Below are 21,553 nucleotides of genomic sequence, written 5' to 3' on the forward strand. Positions count from 1 at the left end.
GTTTACGGTACGTGACACAAAATGGGCTGGAATATGCGGGATTATGCGATCGTCATGAAAAATAATAACATTGCTACACGTGTTTTCCAATGCGGGGGGGGGGGGGGGGGGACATGTTTAATAAAAAAAGAGAGAAGAGGAAATGTCAGCCAGGGTGATGCCGGCTTGCTATTCCACAAAAAGAAAAAAAAATCGAATAGGAACGAAACAGAAAGTAAAGATCATCATTAGAAGAGAAAAAGAAGGCAAATGAAAGAAAAACAGTTAGGGCAGCACAGGCACGACATGGCGCAAAAAGGCCCGGTGAGAGGGCCGACGCGAGGCCCAAATTTTGAATTTTGAATGTGATATTTAAGTGCGCCCACAGGAAATGAACTTGTGATTAATTCATTTGGCCGGCTTGTTACGCTATTGGAGTATGAACGAAAGCGTTGCTCAACAGCACAATCCCGTTTGACGTTGCGCTTTCATACTAGGAAATGCAAAGAAAACAAATAAAACTATTGTCGAAACACCGACGTCACCCACCACCGCCTGCATAATGTCATCCTTCTCTATTTTATTTTTCGTTTCTTCCGTTTCTTTTTCTTTTTTTTTTACTTATGACGCATAAATCCATAATAGACAGGCCGATGTGTAATACTTTACGGTGCGTGTTGTGATGAACGTACATGGCAAATTTGAATCCGTGCTTAAAGAATGGTAGTTTATGAAACGGAACCACGTGTGGGCTTTCACCCCACATCTGGTGCCTCATCATCAACTGTCATTCCTCAAACAAAAATATACAGCTGGGCGTTTCGAAGGCCTTCACTGTTATGCTCATCATTGGATGTTCCATTACTTCAGCTACTGCTACGTTGAATTCTTACACTTCACGCGATCTGGCCCGACAGCTACAGATAGATTTCTGCGGATGCATCTCCGAACATATCAATGGAAAAACAAGCATGTGGAAACAAGAAGCATCCTTTCACGTACGAACCGCCGGGGATGTATAAGAAGGCTTCACTTGACGGTCGAACGAGACAGGCGAGCTACGCGCAAACGCGCCGCCGCCGAGATTATGCTACTAAAGAAACGGGAAGTGCACGCAGGCCTTTCAAAGCAGCACAATCAAGTACAAAACGCGGAAGTTTTGGTTACGAAGATATGGACGAGATGTTTCACAGGCCTTCTGCAAGCTCGGCGAACTAAGCTGCGGAAGTTTACTCTTTCAGCGAGGGAAGCATGTAGGCAAACATTGCCGCTCGTATTTTTCGTATTTCGTTCTGCATTTTCGCGCATCAGATGGCATCCTAAGAGTTTCAAAAGATATTCCGTTTTCCTCCTTCCACATTGTTTCTTGCGAGATTCCCCTTTCATAGTTATGCCAAATGACGTAATACTCTCTTGAGTTGATCCATCCAAGCCATCGCGAGGTATACACTATAGAGCCAGAAATGAACGCGCGCGTGAAATGTCGCAGCAACGTAACGCTAACGAAATCGTTATTAGTGAGTTTTAGTGTATCGTACGCTGTCGCCCTTGCGTACGTAAGGGATGGCGTTCGTGGTTCTGTACACTGCACGAGACACTCTTTCTGTTATGGGCGTGCGTAGAACCATCAACGCTATCTCTTACGTACGCAAACGCGATAGCGTACGATCTACTAAAACTTTCTATTATCTCGTGGTGGGTAAGTTCAATGCTAAACCCTCCCTTCGGAGCTCGGGTTTCTGAGCGATTGTAATAACAACCAAATATAAGTGAAAGTGTATACATCGTCAACATTGTCGAATATTAAAGAAATACAGAAAACAACGATTAAAGTTAAGTAAGGTAAACAAATAAAGTTACAGAGCGCACTTTTTGGTATGCTCTTGCAAATCTTGTAAAGCCTAATCCGCAAGAGAGAGAGAGAGAGAAATACATGATGACGATGATATGGGGATGTGTTCCGCTCATTGAGCAGAATGCTACCGCATTGCTATTGGGGGAAAATGAGAGGATGGTGATGAGGATGATGCTGACGTCGCTGACAGAGTTTTAGAGAGAGTCGATCAGGCCGGTAGTTTGCAGGAATTTGATGAAGGGTCGCAAGACGGACATCTGCTTTCGTTTGTCCCATGGTCCCAAAATGACTCTGAGGTCAAGGGGCCGGCTGTCAATCCGCGCAAACGTGTTTGCCAACAAGTGACGCTCCCTCCTATAAGTGGCACATGCGATGATCACATGGTCCGCGGTCGCTGACACACCACACTACGTGCGCAAGGGACTACTGACACACCCTATCTGCTAACGGTAGTACGGCGTAAAGGCAACATTCAGCCGTAAGCGATGTAGGAGGGACTTAATGACGCGCGGTAAAGATGTCTGTAAGCGACACGAGAATGTTGGGTCCACAGTTCCCAGTATGGTACTGACCGGGACATCCCGACGCTATTGTTCGACGGATGAGGAGGCAGCCCAGTCACGAAGAAGGGACCGTCTGTCCCCCCTTGGGAGAACAATCGGGACACACTTGCCCTGGTGGTGAGCGGCAGCTGCCGCAGCGTCAGCAACGTGGTTGCCAGAGATTCCGCAATGACCCGGAATCCATTGAGAAGCGATGGTGTGGCCGTGGGCAGTTATGGACTTCAGTAGGCGTAGGATGTTTACCACAAGTGTGGCCAGTGAACCGCGTAGACCTGAGGTTTTCAGGCATCGAAGAGCTGACTTGGAGTCCGTACAGACTACCCATCGCCGTGGGTCGCAGGTGGCCGCATATTCTAAAAACAGCAAGATTCCGTACAGCTCGTCTGAGGTCGAAGAGGTGCGATGGGACAACCGGCAGCCCCGGGTGAGCGGTATCGAAGATATCACAAACGATGAGAATGACGAAGTTTTCGTTGAGGAGTCATCCGTGAAGACCGTGCAGAACCCGTCATATGCGGTGCCTAATCCGCAAATAGACAAGGATGTTCTGAACATTACGATGCCACCAAGGCTTACCTAACAGGGCACCAAGAGAGCGGGCTTTCTTTTGGAGCATCTCATAGCTGATGACAGCTCCTTTTGTACGTGCATTCCCAAACCACACCATGAGTGCTGCTTATAGTTTTTCATCCTGCGATGGACGACGTTGAACGGCTGTCGATTGCGCGGCAGTGATATTCAGTCATTTCTCGGCGCCCTCTAGAATAACAGCAACGGTGTACATGGCAAGTCCGGCACCAAGTTATCCTGGGCCGATTCCCTAACCTCCTAGATGGATTCGGACGGTCGCTGACTCTAGTGTTCGCTTATTTTGCGTTTCATAGCGGCGTTCAGCCCCGTCCTTTTCTGCTTGAGGCTTGACATGACGGCATGCTGCCTGCACTACAAATGCGACATATACTAAAACGTTGGATGTGTTAATGGCTTACAACTCCTTCTACGAAGCAGGGCACAGGCTGGTTCTCCAATGGGTTCCAGCCCATTGCGGTGTCGAAGGGAATGAACAGGCCGACAGCACCGCAGAAGCAGCTCTCCCGTCTCCGAGACGGACGCGTATTGCGCTGCTGAGAGGAGATCGTCGTTCCGTACTTCGACGCCTCCTGACTCCTCTGGCTTCCCGCCAATGGATTGCTGGCATTCTCCCCCCAGCCACGCTGAGCAGAGTTGATCCAGCACTCGCTTTCCGCATGCCTCGTCATACCTCTCGTCAAGATGCCGCATTTGTTCATCGAATGCGCCTCGATGTGGCTTTTGCAGCGCAGTGGCGTTACCGCTTGCGACAACTTGAATCTCCCCAATGCAGTCATTGCGGTGCTGTAGAAGATCTAGAGCACATTCTTAACTCCATTGCCCACACTACCAACCTTCCCGAACCGTACTCTCCGGATCCCTTAACGAGCTGGACTCTAGCCCCCTCTCTTTCACAAAATTGCTTGGTCCCTGGCCACAACCAGCACACTAACGCTCTGCCCTGAAAAGCTCTCTCCACTTTCTGGATACCATAGGACTTCGATCTTTATTGTGAAGGGGCTCATTATTTCATTCCCCGCATCACCACCAGTAATGGGGTAGAGTATCGCCCCTGGCGATGAAACTCCCCATTCATCATCTCGCAATAAAGTTGTTGTTACACTAAAAGGCAGGCCCAAATCCCCGCACTATGGCCAGTGCGCTGGGCGTACTTCGAATCGTTGGGATGTCGGACTGACCCACCCCTTTCAATGTACTCCGATAACCCCGTTTACCTCCGAGTTCGTATGACCCGAGAAAAAGAAGGAATGTGACCGAGAAAAGGGCTATCTTCCCTTTGTACAAGATAGCGCTGGGAGTTCTCGGAATTGGGAACTGCTCCTGGTTGATTGTGAGGAGCGACTTGCCCTTCATGCCGAAAGCATCCTTAATAAAGAGACAAAAACACACAGGCTGAACAGGGTTTGTACCTTGTTTTACCATCCATTGTCCGAAGAGTGAGTTTCCATATTTCTGAGACAAAAATGCATTGAGAAAGTTTGGTCCCCACAGAAATCGTCCATAATTCGAGTTGTCCATCTCGACGGGATTTGTATTAACGAAGCATGCCTTATAACAGCTGACGTTGAAGTGAGTACTCCTTCACTTACTTAATTAACAACTCTGCGAAACACTCCAGGACGCTGGTCTGTCTTGCGCGATAGGCGTGTTGTCTGAACAGCTGATGTTTAGGGCTGCATTAATGGTGAATAAATACGTACGCATAAAAGTTGTCGGGACGGACCACACATTAGGACCATAAGAGCGCGCTTCTGAGCCTTTATTGTTATCAGGAATTCCATAATCGTACTGTGTTGTTCATCACGACTTTTCCTTGTAAGATACCGCGCCTGTACAGCGTGCTTTGCCGGCCAAGTTTCGCAGTTCGTCAGTGAAGCAACCCAACTGCTATGATACAAACTTTGACTCCCTTAAAGCTGGGAAAAGCATGATAACCGCTAGAAGCTGAATCAAGTGCAAAGCTGTACTCCTCGATTAGTTTCAGTATTAGGCAATCTACTCTATATTCTTTCTACTTGCTCCATAGCAGAAGTAAAATGCAAAAAAAAACAAAGTAAAAATAATTAAAAGAGGGCAGAACCACCTCGCCTTAGCAGACGACATTCAGCGTGACACCTCCACATGAGAATGCGTGTGAGAAGCACCGATAGAGGGTGCCAATATTCGGCAAGATTTGGGGTCACGACAACCTCCAAGTAATGCACCGTAGCGCGGAGAAGAAAACATCGGAAATCTCGGCACGCGCTATATTTTTAAGTACTACAGAAATGCAATGATAATTTAAGGGGCTGTGACACTTCCTGGCACATTACATCATGCACGTATTGTACTACACCCCAGAGTGCTCAGCGAGATACAAACCCTCGAACACACGCCCGAGTAAAGCACATACATCAGAGACCTCAGAGCTCCCATTGGTAGCCGTAAGCACGTGACCTGCCTCACGTGCTGGGATGTCAGAGCCGGGTGAGTTTCGCTATTCGCGGTTTCAACTTTCTACGCTTCTATTGCCCTCTTAGCTGTAAAACCTCGAATGCAGGCTCACATCGGTGCAAAGAACAGTCCTTTACGTTTATCTGGGGTAAACTGGGATGTCGTGCCGCGACCCCCTTAATATGCGTTTAGAAACTTGCCCCTCCTTTTTTATCGTCTGTCATGTGGAAATAAGCTCATTTCAATATCTCCAATCTTTTAAAAATGACACAGGAGCGCTGTGCTTCACTCCAAGTGAGAAGGAAAATAATAAACCGTGAAAGCGTCCCGTAACAATGGCGTAATCCTCTAATGTGCGAATGACCCGTTGAGAAGTCAGCAGTGACACAGAGAGGTGTCGGATGTTTTACAGTAAGCGTCTGTCCGATCCGTGAAACCACTCCACAATCGCAGTTTAAACCATTTCTTCTAACGACGTATTTATTCCTCGCGACAGTGAAGTTGCGAATGGCGAAAAGTTCAGAAAGAGGCGACAGCTTATCTTCTGGCAGAACCTTCCTTCTTCTTGCCTATTCAAAACATTCGTATGAACATTCTTCTTTTTCCCCTTTCAGGGACGAAATGGTGCGGGAGTGGTAACATAGCAACAGGCTACAATGACCTTGGAGAAGCACAATCAACAGACCGGTGCTGCAGAGAGCATGACCATTCAAAGGACAACATCGCAGGCTTTGGCAAAAAACATGGGATCACGAACAAGTACCCGTACACAATGTTAGCACTTCTTTTCTTGTGGACAGTACTTTTCCGGAGAGAAGCATAGAAACATTATGGCTTAATAGAATGTCTGCAAAGGCATAGCAAAGGTGAAGCAGCTGAGCGCTCCTTCTCTGGCACAGAGCGTCTCACGGAATAGTAAAGCGGAATCGGAAAAGGCATCCTTCAGGATGTTACCGTAGGACAGAAGAAGAGGCCATGTTCAGTTTGGTCGCTTGCATCCATAATCATAGCAAGATGAACCCTACAAACAACAAAGAAAGAAACAAAAACAGTGGTGCAGTAGTGGCTGTGCAATTTTGGAAGATTTCTTCAGAAGTCTATATTATGGCTGTTCATGCTATGGTTATGGTCATTTCTAAGGGCGTGACGTGTCGTTGCCATTACCGTCGTGTACCAGATATCGATTACTACAGTAGAAAGATAAGGTGTGGCATGTTGCTTCGACATTGGTAGTACGAGATCGCAACTGACATTCTCAGGACAGGAACAATTCTGGCGCTACGATGGGTGATGTGTTACCATTCAACGCATATTAGCTATAGCGTGTCCAAGTAACAATCGCACTAGAAACATGAGATTTCAGAAAGTATTTTACGTAATTAAACTGAAATGAGAGCAGAGATAAGAAATTCAATTCAGGTCAGTTTGTGACAAAATGTACTTTAAATTGGAACTCTACGCGTAGCCTTCCGACATGAATGGAGCACACTATAAGAGCGGTCAGTGATAATTGATATATATATATATAAGTTTCTCTACGTGCAGCCATAGAAGCCATCTTAATCTGTAAGTTTGAATTTCAAAGACGTCTAGCGTCATTTACTTATTTCTTTAATGGCTTTTTTCCTCTCTTTATACATATATATATATATATGTATAGATACTCATGGAACGATGCGGCAGCACCAGAGGACACGTGTTTCGCCGTGTTTGCGGCTCATCGGCCCTGGGTAGCTGCGCATCGTTCCAAATTGGCAAACTTTCTTTAATGGCTTTTTTTCCTGCATTACAATTCACTGGCTTGCACTGTGGCATTGAGGAGTACTCAGTCACCCTCCCAGGTGTATATCGCTCGCTGAGTGACCCCTGGTTTGCCAATTTGGAACGATGCGCAGCTACCCAGGGCCGATGAGCCGCAAACACGGCGAAACACGTGTCCTCTGGTGCTGCCGCATCGTTCCATGAGTATCTGTTTCTCTGCGTGCAGCCATAGAAGCCATATTAATCTGTAAATTTGAATTTCAAACACGTCTAGTATCATTTATTTGTTTCTTTAATGGCTTTTTTTCCTGCATTACAATTCACTGGCTTGCACTGTGGCATTGAGGAGTACTCAGTCACCCTCCCAGGTGTATATCGCTCGCTGAGTGACCCCGGTTTGCCAATTTGGAACGATGCGCAGCTACCCAGGGCCGATGAGCCGCAAACACGGCGAAACACGTGTCCTCTGGTGCTGCCGCATCGTTCCATGAGTATCTGTTTCTCTGCGTGCAGCCATAGAAGCCATATTAATCTGTAAATTTGAATTTCAAACACGTCTAGTATCATTTATTTGTTTCTTTAATGGCTTTTTTTCCTGCATTACAATTCACTGGCTTGCACTGTGGCATTGAGGAGTACTCAGTCACCCTCCCAGGTGTATATCGCTCGCTGAGTGACCCCCGGTTTGCCAATTTGGAACGATGCGCAGCTACCCAGGGCCGATGAGCCGCAAACACGGCGAAACACGTGTCCTCTGGTGCTGCCGCATCGTTCCATGAGTATCTGTTTCTCTGCGTGCAGCCATAGAAGCCATATTAATCTGTAAATTTGAATTTCAAACACGTCTAGTATCATTTATTTGTTTCTTTAATGGCTTTTTTTCCTGCATTACAATTCACTGGCTTGCACTGTGGCACTGAGGAGTACTCAGTCACCCTCCCAGGTGTATATCGCTCGCTGAGTGACCCCGGTTTGCCAATTTGGAACGATGCGCAGCTACCCAGGGCCGATGAGCCGCAAACACGGCGAAACACGTGTCCTCTGGTGCTGCCGCATCGTTCCATGAGTAACTGTTTCTCTGCGTGCAGCCATAGAAGCCATATTAATCTGTAAATTTGAATTTCAAACACGTCTAGTATCATTTATTTGTTTCTTTAATGGCTTTTTTTCCTGCATTACAATTCACTGGCTTGCACTGTGGCATTGAGGAGTACTCAGTCACCCTCCCAGGTGTATATCGCTCGCTGAGTGACCCCGGTTTGCCAATTTGGAACGATGCGCAGCTACCCAGGGCCGATGAGCCGCAAACACGGCGAAACACGTGTCCTCTGGTGCTGCCGCATCGTTCCATGAGTATCTGTTTCTCTGCGTGCAGCCATAGAAGGCATATTAATCTGTAAATTTGAATTTCAAACACGTCTAGTATCATTTATTTGTTTCTTTAATGGCTTTTTTTCCTGCATTACAATTCACTGGCTTGCACTGTGGCATTGAGGAGTACTCAGTCACCCTCCCAGGTGTATGTCGCTCGCTGAGTGACCCCCGGTTTGCCAATTTGGAACGATGCGCAGCTACCCAGGGCCGATGAGCCGCAAACACGGCGAAACACGTGTCCTCTGGTTCTGCCGCATCGTTCCATGAGTATCTGTTTCTCTGCGTGCAGCCATAGAAGCCATATTAATCTGTAAATTTGAATTTCAAACACGTCTAGTATCATTTATTTCTTTCTTTAATGGCTTTTTTTCCTGCATTATATATATGTATATATATATCAGGAAAAAAATTTGCAGGAGCTTTGTGGCTGCACGTGTTTTTAAGTCAAACGTCGCCATGCCAGTACTGGACAGCTGTTTCGGCCTTATTGGGCCATCGTCAGCAGTACACAGGCAGGCAACGTTTGAGTGGATGACGTCAGAAGGTCACGTGGCACGTGATTCCTCCCGTCAGGGTGTGCTAGCACACCCTGACGCAGCACACCTTGCTTAGCATACGCAGTGCGGCAGCAGTGCCACGTGACCTTCTGACGCCATCCACTCAAACGTTGCCTGCCTGTGTACTGCTGACGATGGCCCAATAAGGCCAAAACAGCTGTCCAGTACTGGCATGGCGACATATATATATATATATATATATATATATAGACTACAAGTAATGAAGAGACTTGGGAGGCCGTATAAGGGTTAAAAACACTTGCTACTTTTATTACATTAATAATTAAGGGGGCGCTAGGAATAGATTTACAGTTAGGGGTCGACGTTTCGGCAGTCAGCGCTGCCTTCAACAGAACTAAACTTGGAAATAGGTGACAAGGGTGGGTGACCCTTGTCACCTATTTCCAAGTTTAGTTCTGTTGAAGGCAGCGCTGACTGCCGAAACGTCGACCCCTAACTGTAAATCTATTCCTAGCGCCCCCTTAATTATTAATGTAATAAAAGTAGCAAGTGTTTTTAACCCTTATACGGCCTCCCAAGTCTCTTCATTACTTGTAGTCTATTTGTTTTCGCGTCCATCTGTACTCAGTTATACATTCATATATATATATATATATATATACATATATGTGTGTGTGTTAAAGAGGCTGATATATCAGACGGCTGCGAAGTTGAACAAGAGTGAAATAACAAGACGTGGACGACAGATTACAGGAAAGTTAACAAAACCTAGTTTATTTAGTGGGTAATCTAACACAAAGATTATAATATACTATGAAACGTTTAAAAGAACGCTGGACGTTTCGACAGTGGCACTGTCTTCGTCAGAACTAAAGTGTTAGGAATGTAGTACATGGCTTAAGTAGATTCTTGGAGTGACGTCAGGGTTGGTAGAGGTGCGCCACGTGGCGGTCGTCAGCTTCAGGGATTTTTTCCGAGGAGTGAGGTCATCATCCCTGGGCCGTTGTCCGGCTTAGCGGGATATTTCAGAGCAGGGTTGGTGCTGCTTCGACAGGGAACTATCTTGCCTTTCAGTACCCTGTCGAAGCAGTACCCACCCTGCTCTGAAATTTCCCGATAAGCCGGACAATGGCCCACGGATGATGACCGCACTCCTCGGAGAAAATCCCTGAAAGTCCCTGAAAAGTCATTTGTGTTAGTTCTGTTAGTGAAAAGTACTTTGTGTTAGATTACCCACTAAATAAACTAGTTTTTGTTAACTTTCCTGCAATCTGTAGTCCACGTCTTATTATTTTACTTATATATACAGGGTGGTCCACCAACCATGATAGAAATTCATAGTAAAAAACGTAGGCTCCGGAGAGACATGCGGTCAAGGGATTTTTTTCTGCCAATAACTTTTGCCACATATTGGTACATTTTTGATTTTTTTAATTTTTAATTAATTTCTTGAATTGAACCCCGAAATTTCCCGAGGCCACCTCACGTTTTCTTTGCGTAAATGGGTTCCCCGTGGTCATTTTACTCAGTATAGCACATAATCCCACTCGTAATGCAATGGCAATTGCCGAAATAAATTCGCCGAAAATCTGTGGAAATGAGGCCTTGGCTCCGCCTCTTTTTTGACGGCTGTAGTTTGAGCGCAAAGCTGCGAAGAAAGGAGGTTACATTGACACGCCACACGAAGGGGAAAGGGTTACAAGCCCAACCCGCAGAAGAGTTCCGCTGCCAGGTATCAGCTTTGCCCACGTCAGTTTCAGGGTCGCGCTCTTCTCCTTTATTCGTTTTTTGCTCAGTGTGTTTGTTTGCTTTTGGGTGCGCGTGAACCCGCTCCTCCTGTACGCGTCAGTTTTCACTATGACCGCAGATAGCGGTCTTGCAGTTTTTCTGCACGACCTTATTGTCATGAACCTGTGTTGCGGATATATTCACATTCAACACACTTCCTGTGTACTTTTATTGGGTTATCATTAGCGACACTTTCAATGCATACAGGATACGTTTCCATGAACAATAGAAGACAAAGCAACTTTAAAAAAAAAACGAAAGTTGAAAGCAAAACGAAATTTGCGAAAGCAAAATATCACCTTGCACCAGGTATGGCTAAAAGTGTTCGAAGTGTTCGCCATCGGCTGCAATGCACAGGTGGGCTCTCCGAATTGTGTCTTTTGCGGCCCTTTTATTTCGGATCTGGAGAGCGACGAGCAGAAAGCAGTGATTTTCCCCTGCAGGTCAGCCGGCGATCGTTGCTCGCTTTTGTATACTTCGTCTTTGATGCGACCCCAGAGGTAAAAGTCCATAGGCGTTAAGTCAGGAGACCTGGCGGGCCATGACACTGGACCAAATCGGCCAACCCACTTCTCCCGGAACGTCTGACGGAGCAGCTGTAATGCACGCCGCGCGCTGTGAGGTTGAGCCCCATCGTGCTGGAACCATACGCAGGTCCGTTCAGCAAGAGGCAGGTTATCAACAAAGCTGAACACGACATCTAAAATTTCGCTACAGTAGCGGTTGGCATTTAGGGATCCCGTGGAAAAAGATTAGCCCAATAATGGCTCCGTTATAAATCCCGGCCTATACATTGAATCCCCACTCGTACTGATGCTTGCAGTCCCGTAGCCAGTGTGAGTTTGTCTGGCTCCAATAATGCGCGTTGTGGGGATTCACTTGAGCGCTATGGCAGACATGGGCCTCATCAGTCCAAATGACCCTGGTCACAAAGTTTCTGCTTTCCTCGGTCTGACATAGGATCCAGTTACAGAAATCCAGCCGTTTCTCGTTGTGCCCGGCTGGAAATGTTGATGAAGGCTCACGTGGTGCGGGTGGAGTTTGTGCTTGTGTAGTATCCTCAACACACTTGACTTTGATGTCTGTACTCGCATTGCCAGGGTGCGCAGACTTACGTGGGGATCATCTCCTACTTCTTTCAGGATCTTGTTTGTCTCGACCCACTGGCAGTGATTGGGTGTGACCGGCTCTGGGTACCAGAATGGAAACTTCCTGTTGTGGACAGTCTCAAAAATGCACGCCTTATGGTACAAGAGCTCACCACCCTAGTACATAGAAACATTTCACTGTATTTGAGGACTGCTCTGTCATAGTCCATACCTGCGGCCCCTTGAGCAATGATCATCCTTGTTTTTTCTGGGTTGGAATACACGGTGCTTGCCATCGTTGCCGTTTACTTGTTCACTGCATTCACTGAGGCCGGAGTACAAAACGCTCCAAAAATGTATTTCCTTCCTACCTGTCAACACGTCGGGTGACCTCATTTTTGATAAGATAGCTCTGATTCTCCCACTCACCGTGCGTGTTTGTTCCGTGGGTAAGGCTTGTAACCCTTCCCCCCTCGTGTGGCGTGTTAATGTAACCTCCTTTCTTCGCAGCTTGGCGCTCAAACTACAGCCGTCAAAAAAGAGGCGGAGCCAAGGCTTATTTCCACGGATTTTCGGCGAATTTATTTTGGCAATTGCCATTGCATTACGAGTGGGATTATGTGCTATACTAAGTAAAATGACCAAGGGGAACCCATTTCCGCAAAGAAAACTTTAGGTTGCCTTGGGAAATTTCGGAGTTCAATTCAAGAAATTAACTTTCCGTCAATTGAAATGAAATAAAAATGTTACCCATATGTGCGGTCAAAGTTATTGGCATCAAAAAATCCCTTGACCGTATGTCTCTCCGGGGCCTACGTATTTTACTATGAATTTCCATCATGGTTCGTAGACCACCACCCTGTATATACAGGGTGTTCAAAATTAAGGTTTCACTAGCACTTTATAAATAGGCGAACAAAAGCAAAACTGGTGCTATTTTTCTGTTCCTTGAGTAAGAAACAGGTGCTACATAATTAGCAGCACCTGTTTCTTACACAAGTTGCGTAAAGTTATCATCCGGTTCCCTGTCATCGCTGTGTTTGAGTAGCGCTCGTGAAAGCTTAATTTTGAACACCCTGTATATCGGGCGTTTAACCTAACGTGTTAAAAATTCTATTAAAAATATAATTACCCATAGAATTATGAAGTCAATGGTACCTTCAGCGAACTTTTGTCACGGTTTACGAGCACCTTCATCAATCCTTTGTCCCAACAAATTGAACGGAATTCCGCAATTCGCCAAGAGAAGCGTACCGTGCTTTTTTTTTTTTTTTTCAGGAACAGAGACAGCATGTCGGATTTAGCCGCGTTCATCAGAAAATACATTCCGCGCTACAACGGTAATCGCTAATAAGTAAAATAGGCCGACACCCTTGGCTTCGAGCAGCCGAAATTGTCGGTCGCCGTCAATCCTCCACTAAGTTTCAAGAATATGCAACAAGCGGCGGAAGAAAACGATGTAACGCCTCCTTCTGTCTCCTTCTCACTGTTATGTCAGATAACTGGTGTGTAACCCTGCTGCTGTTATGAGCAGAAGCACGGAACAGGACACTGATGGGGCAGATCTATGTCTTTCTTTCGCCGCTTCTTGCATTAACTTCAGGGAGAACTGACGGCAGCCGACATGTTGCGCGTCTCGAAACGACGGTTTTTGCTACTTTGTTCTTTATCCCTCTTTTTTTTTTCATCTATAACCATCGTGAAACGGAACTCATTTCGTAGCGGATTGGGGAAAATGCGACATGATCTTTATGTTAAAAAAGAAAAAGACGCACGTTACGTTCACGTGGTAGATTTCGGAGTTCAATTCAGAAACTTGAATTTGCTGCAACAGAAAATTTATCAAAGTGGTCATAAGTCGTGGTAAACTCGCGGAACTTGCCAACCGACCTTTTAGTGTTGAGAAGGTACTGGGAAGCTGGCCAAGGCAGCACCAGCAACCTGCGCTGTGTGCACCGCCGACCTACCTCAAGAACATACGTGCTGAAATAATCTTTAAATCACTCAGCGCTTTCACACGTCAAGCGTCCTGGAACAGCTGGTCGCACCAGCGCTACCTATGTTTCCATTTTTTTCTTTCTGTTTCTATTTCTATCGTGGTAAATCTTAGCAGAAGGCAAATACTGTTGACCCCATAATTTTCAGGATACGTAGGTCTTTCATACGATTTTTTACCGCCGTTGGTGAAATACCGTGCCTAAAGCGTCGATTATTGGAGCTGTTGGTCATCTGGTATTGCGTGAAAAATTGCGCTACATAAGGAACGGTGGACAATGTGTACTCTCCTTATGTCTTGTCTCTTTCGTAGCGCTGATCTCGCGCAATGCGATAATTGGCAACTACTAGCGTTTTGTCGCCAGACAACTGTGACCATGAGCGACGTCACAGTTATCGGTCTGTGGATTAATTTTGTCCACTTGAGGGTTCCTTAACGTGCACCGAACTCTCAGCGCACGGGACACCGTAATTGACGTCCCTCGCGTAAGAAGGCGTGTCAAAGCAACTTCCACCCTGCCACCAAGTTGCTGTCGTCGTCGACCATGACCGAGGACTCAACTTGGGATCAGTATACGCGCACGCTTACAACCGATCCATCGCGGCCAATTTTCTTTCCCCGCACAACAACGTTCTCGTTTAGTGGACACAAGTATCAAAACCAGAAGCCAACTACAAATGGACAAGCTCCGTGGCATAGTGGTTACGATAATAGCTTTCCACGCCGAGACTGGGAGGTGAGACGGGTTCGAGTCCTGTCACCGGCTGTGCTGTCTGAGGTTTTCCCTGGGTCTTTCCCGAAGACTTTCTCCCGAAGACTTTCCAGACGAATGTCGGCACAGTTCCCCTTGAAGTCGGCCCAGGACGCATACTAACCCCCTGTCCCCCACTCCCTCCTTCCTGCTGTCCTCTCTCCACCTTTCCACATATGTACGCCGCTCATAGCCACAGTTGCATCGCGGCGCTAACACGGAATAAAAAAAAACTACAAATGGAGATACGAACAACGATGAGCTGCAATCAGAGGCGTATGCGGGATTTTTTCTTCGGGGTGTAAGGATCTGTCCAGAACGGCACTCTGCTTACACTGCACAATATGATGCACATGGTGACGGCAGAAATTGAGGGTGGTCAGGTGGTCATCCTGAACTAGATCCGCGCCTGGTTACAATACAGATGAGACGTTCGATAGCGACACAACGCTTAAAAACATGAATTGAAAATACTGCATGATTGAGAATAAAATGCGTGACGACGCGAGCTTTTGCGCATGTATTCGTCCGCTGACGTTCTGTGGCAGGCAGCAAGCGGGTGCACACTATGCGAGCGCCGAACATGGCTCTGCATATAGCGCGTGCGCAGTGTGAACACGCACACGTACACAAGGCGGCTGCGTACGGTAGAGCTAAAACCTTTCTATTGAGTGCGATACTTTACTGATGCTTTGAACCAATTGCACTTGGTGTACAGGACCAACTGTGACGACGACAGCAAATTTTACAAATGCCTACTGAATGACCCGTCTGACACATCTGGTCGTGTTGGGGCCATGTATTTCGACGTGCTTCAAACACCGTGCTTTGCAAAGGCGCACCCTGTGAACTGCACACAAGAAAAGGACAGCAGCACGTAAGTGCATACCTACTTTCGCACCTACCTACTTTAGCACAGTTCGCACTCTAATTGCTTTAGCACGTAGTGCAGATTGCTTTCAATATAAAATTGTTATGTAATTTTCCATTTGAAGAATTGGATGCTGCAAGACTCTTCCGATGATAATTTATGCATTCGACTGCAACTGAAATTTGACATATTATTGTAGCCAATTGCAAATCGCAAATTTGCATAGCTGCACGAACATTCAAGCTCGAAATGATTTCGAGGTCGTGGTATAAGCTATATGGGTTCCATTTAACATAGGTATTTGCACATTTCATCATTGCGTTTCGTTGCACTTGCAACATTACGTAGCGCGCCAGAGCAGAAGGGGCAGTCACAGAGTAGCTCTTTAGCTCTTTGACAGAATGGCGTAAATGCAGGCTAGCTGGTGGATAAATTCCATGATAGGCAAGCATGAGCGATGGGCAGGAACACGTAAACAAACATAAAACACGAAGGCTCAAATTGAGCCTTCGTGTTTTGTGTTTGTTTACGTGTTCTTGCCCATCGCTCAGGCTTGCCTATCATGGGCTCTTTAGCTCTCTTTTTTGGGAAGTAGAAACGGAGGGGGTCTGTCTGGTTCGTCAGGCACCGCAATCAATTGGTTCTTTTTTCTTCCTTTTTCTGATAATTCAATTGAATGCAGCGCGCTTGAAGAGAGGAACTAACCTGCGTGTAGCCTGTTGGCTGGTCGTTAGATGGACTTAGTTCGTCAATGCAGGTAGAACAACAGCAACAACAGGTAGATGATGGATATGCAGGTAACTGTTATAGAAGCCATTCACTTTTCGTCTCCTGCATGCAGATTTGTCACACAGAGGTCAAACCATGCCTGTGGAAAGGCGGCGGCCAACCGCTGCGTGCTACGCAAACCCTAAGCAAAGTATATCGAGCAACTGAGGTGAAGTAAATGAAATGAACAAACAGCCAGCAAAGCGGTGCCGGTTATTTAACAGAAGTTAATATTTACCGCGGCGCTTACTGATCGTGGAATTGATGAAAACAACAAAGATGAATTGTTGAGACCACAATCTTCGAACGTTCGGAATTTTTGCGAAGTATTTTAGGTCGAAGGCACACACGCATGTGGCGCCGTGAAAATGCTGTTCAAGGTACTTTTTTCATTGTTGCGAGGGGTCCTAGATTGCTTCACAGCAAAGTGGTAGCTGCAAAAGAACGCCTGTGTGCCTCACAAACGTCAACTGTGTACCACTAACGGGAGCTCAGTCTCGTGTTGGACGCTACGGTATAGTGTGTAGAGATTTCTGGAGAAGGAGCACAGTGTAGATATTTTGAACGCCAACTTTCTGGTTCTCAAGAACTTCTGCCCCTATCCTGCAGAACTGTGTTCAGAAGTGTTCTGTGTGCGGAAGTGTTCAATGAAGTCTACGTTGAGATTCTTCGTCGACGCACCTAGAAATATTCCCGCAAAAGATCACGCAAAATATAACTTTATCTATCTAGTACTAGACCATCGCGCGTAGCCAAAGGTAATCTCTGAATTTTGTTATCAACACGGCTCTTTCTTTTTTTTCGAGGGCGCAAACATAAATATACAAAGGGGTTACCTAAGGCGTCTTACTTGGGACGAAGAAAATAAAATAAACGAGAAGTCACTGCATAAACTAAAGTTCATTCTGTGTGGTAGGAAAATTTAATATGGCGTGGAACGCTCAGGACATGGTCAGCGCCTCGAGAATAATATTTACAATCTATGAGCTATGAGGGGCGATATATGCATTGCTACGCTTCATGAAACGAGAGGTGAGTGGGGAGAGGTGGGTGAGTTCATTCTAACGACCATACAGCTTGAAATCATATTGAAAAATGAAAAGGAATTTCGCGACATTCTGTTGGTCATCATGAATGAGCTATAAGCCACGCGCCGGGGACTTTCTTCACGGAGTGTGGATCTCTGTTAATCTTGAATAGGCTTTGCTTGTTTGTTTGTAAGGAAAAAAAGTGAGGAGAGATTGAACTCGTCTCCCAACTTGTTCTGCTAATCGTAACATAAATTCTTACCCCCCCCCTCCAATTTGCTTAGGTTGCATGTTTCAAAGAGTAAAGTGTAGCATATATGTGAATGTCATTCTCCGGTGAAGGTTAACATGTAACCTAAAGACTGGTTAAAACGAAGGTAAACTTAAAAAACCAGCTGCATGTGAAAGAACGAAGGAGGTTGGGTATCGGGGTCCAATTCTCTTTCGTTTTTGTAACAACAGCAGAGCAACATCTGTAATAGAGAGATATCGTGCTTCGCATGTGACTCGGATTAATCATGTTTTGAGTAACTTCATGTAACAAGTGATATGAATAAAATGCATTAGTTGTCACATTAATTTCTGGAAGGCTTTTGAGGCCAAGGGGTGCCCCACAAAATCCGTCTAACTACGGTGATACATTTTATTACGAACGAAATTTTATGAAAGGAAGAAAGACGTAATTAAATAATGGCTGTCGATGAAAACGTAAGTGGAGGCACGCAGGGTCCTGTAGCGGACACATAGTTCATATTTTTCATATACGAAAAGTACCTGTCATCGGCCATCAACACGATCGAAAATATCTGCTGTGTTCAGACCGCAGGGAGTTGACACAATAAAAAGTCGAGTTGATTCACTGCCACATGCCGCAGCATACGCCTCAGTTCATGATATCAGAATCAATACAGCAAATCCGTAACGCTTTTAGGCGTAACCTCCTCATTAGCTTTAGGATCAGCCTTCTTCCAAGCCACCTATCGACAACAGAGGGAAATGACAGTTGTAGGCGGAAATGCTTCCATTTCGGCGGAAGAGGGAGAATGTGATGAACGATCCGCAACAGGCGTGGTTCGTCCGTCCATCCTCCGGTGAGTACATAGTTCAAATTGCTGTCGCGGTGTGGAAGCACACATACTGGGACACCCAGAGGGAACACCCGGATTGGTCTGCTTTCTTTTGTTGTTGAGTTAACGCTACCAGGGCGACTACTCACACAGATTCAGTGACCTTTTATGGCGTTAACGGTATCGTTATATGACAATGGGTTTCGTCTAGATTACGAATACACCGGTGCATGATATACTTCATTTTACCGCAAGCAGGGGTTATCGTTTAGGGTAGAATTGTTAAAATCCAACTTCCTTGGCTTTTGCCTGTCACGTTTTGTCACATATCTGTCACGTCTTTTGCGGATGATTCGCCATACGCTAGTCATGCATATTACGTAACGAGCATTCTGATTGATTTGTTAACGCGGCAGATCGACTATCCGAGGTTTTGGGAGATGCTTTAACCTTTACTTATGCCAGGAAGCAAACACAGTTATGAATTTTCTTTAGGTTTCGGTTTAGTATGCATCAAGTGCCAGATGATACAGGCCGGGCACAGAAATGTGTCGCTAAAAACGCAGAAAAAAATACGAACAAATAAAAAGATCCAGATACCAGACCGTAAATGTTGTATGCATTATCCATAATTTATACCTACGCTACGGTTCTATGTATATACTTTCGTATATACTTTATATACTTTCGTGCTTCCTTTGAAGAAAAATTGTCCTCGAGAATTAGTGGAACATGAACCCCGTCATTTCCAGAGGACGCTATTGGTAGTGCCTTCAAATGCTCGGTGTAGGCTGCTACAACATTTATTGCACCACTGCCTTCATTTCTTTTTCTTTTTGATGAGGGCAGTGGTGCAATAAATGTTGTAGCAGCCTACATCGAGCATTTGAAGGTACTACCAATAGCGTCCTCTAGGAATCTCTCTTTCCTTTTGATTGTTTAATTGAATAACGAGTCCTTCTTTCTCATTAATTCTGATAACAGCACGTGGAAAGAACTGTATCTTTCTGCACACCATTAAAATCGTTTTGGATATCATATGAGTAGTTGTTATATCTCCTCCAACGTCTGATTAGATGTTTTACGATCTGTTGTCTGATGTAGGCCTGAAGACAAGCTTTTCGGAGAGAAAACATGTACCAAGTACACTGTGGAAAAGTCGGCACCAGAAACCTGGCAAGAATTTCCACCCCCGAATTTTTCCAGAGATTACATCCAGAGATGGGGACCTAGTGCCACACCCTTTATGACGTTAACCAAGAGGGAAGAGACGGTTGTCAACTGGAAGGTGATCAAAAATGTTTGAAACGTGAGATGCACGTAGTGACAAAAATAAACAACGTAATGTATCTACACACCAGTCAGCGATTCTTCTATTATTATCATTGCGCTGCTCAGGGATGAGGGTGTAACATACTGCTACAACACGTCGACCAACATAAAATCCTAGGAGTAATTGTAGACAACAAATTGTCCTGGAAAGAGCACATTGCTTACGTTAAGCAAACGCCACTAAAGAAGATGAATTTAATACCACGTACGCTAGGGCAGGCATCAACTGATGTTCGACAGGTAGCATACGCTACCCCTACTAGGTCAATGTTCAAGTATTGCTCTCCCGTATGTCATCCAGAAGAACAGTAAAAAAGCTAAAGTTTGAAATGGTAGAAAGAAGGGCAATGAGGTTTGTTTTTAATAAACTTGAGACGTACGATTCTCCAACACAATTAGTTCAGTATGCTAACATTACTCGATTATGAGCTCGAGCTAAAAGACAACAGATGAAAATGTTCTGGCTCATACTTAACGAACAACTTAATGGTCACGCTTAGGAGTATTTGACTTCTACTGAATCTGAATGTACCAGAATATGACGTAGTAAACGCCTACATGAACCGTTGTGTAACATGAACGTAGTTAAGAATATTTTTTCCCACGTGCTCTTCCCATTGGAACTCCTTCCCACAAAGTGTAATTGAATGTGAGCCGCTGTCAGACTTCCTCAATATAATTACGGTTCCACCTCCATTAATCTTTGATTGCATGCATCTTCGTCGTGTTAATCGCTCCTACTATGATACCACTCACGGGTCCCAGTGGAATCATTAAATAAATAAATAATATAGGGGTATGCAAGGTATAATTATGTACCTCAACTCGGTCAGATTTTATACAGCGTGCGTTGCACATGCGACGTTATGTCTTATCACAATCCTTCATGTATACTATACAGGGTGTCTTTTTTTTAGGCGCCACAGATATTTTATTAAAAATCTATGAGAGCCGTACGTATGCCATTTGGGCGTGTAACATACCTGGCCTGGCGGACATTTTTCCTAGCCGGTCGTATCGGTGTTCGATGACTAATAAACTAAAATTCGATAATTAACTTAGCTGGAACAGCTTTCGACTATACGACGGTCTTCAATCCTGCCATCTCAGTTTTTCCTAAAACTCTTTTCTTAGTAAGTTAATTATCGTATGTTTGCTAATGAGATATCGAACACCGATGCGACCGGCCAGGAAAGTTGTTCGCCAGACCAGGTATGTTAGACGCCCAAACGGGGGGGGGGGGGGGGTATATGTTTAATGCAAAGTAAAAAAAGAAAAGAGACGAGAGAAAAGTTAGCCACGATGTGCGCTTGCTATTCCCTAAAGCTTTCAAGCAAACAAAAGAAGATACAAACAGCTGGGATACAGAAAATTATAAAAAAAATACACAAGAAACAGGTCCTTCACTAATCGTTGCGCATAGGACGTATCAGAGAATGCACAGGAGTTTAGATTCCCGGAGGAATCGTGTCAGCGCAGAGGTGACTTCACCGTGCTGGGTAGGGCCAAGTAGCACCGCGAGGGAAAGCTCTCGGTAGCCTAGATGAGCAAGGCGGTGCCGGTGACTCGATCGGTGATCTTCGTACCGCTGGTAGGCAATGAGGATGTGTGGCACATCGGCTTCTACGTTGCACGTTGGGCAAAGAGGTGATGGGTGCTGATTCATCTTAAATAGGAGGAGAGAAGTTCGTGCCACATTCAGCCCTATCCTCCTTTCGCCCGGTGAGCCTGACAAGCTGTGTGGGGAAACTGATGGAGAGAATGGTTTTGCATCGCCTCGACTGGTGGCT

At 45.5% G+C, this 21,553-nt stretch overlaps 1 protein-coding gene across 3 annotated transcripts in view; it reads left to right on the plus strand.

The window, feature by feature from the left end:
• The window catches only part of LOC135383979 (phospholipase A2 hemilipin-like), a 99,737-nt gene extending 79,951 nt beyond the window's left edge, over nt 1-19,786 (plus strand). For all 3 annotated transcript variants that reach the window (XM_064613253.1, XM_064613254.1, XM_064613252.1), the window contains exons 5-7: nt 6,036-6,195; nt 15,416-15,574; nt 19,536-19,786. In XM_064613253.1, the coding sequence (XP_064469323.1) occupies nt 6,036-6,195; nt 15,416-15,574; nt 19,536-19,737 (521 nt within the window). In that variant the 3' untranslated portion in view covers nt 19,738-19,786. The remainder of the gene's footprint in view (nt 1-6,035; nt 6,196-15,415; nt 15,575-19,535) is intronic.
• Nucleotides 19,787-21,553: the final 1,767 nt, after the last annotated feature.

Source organism: Ornithodoros turicata, chromosome 2 (assembly GCF_037126465.1).
Source record: "Ornithodoros turicata isolate Travis chromosome 2, ASM3712646v1, whole genome shotgun sequence".
Classification (NCBI taxonomy): Eukaryota; Metazoa; Arthropoda; class Arachnida; order Ixodida; family Argasidae; genus Ornithodoros; species Ornithodoros turicata.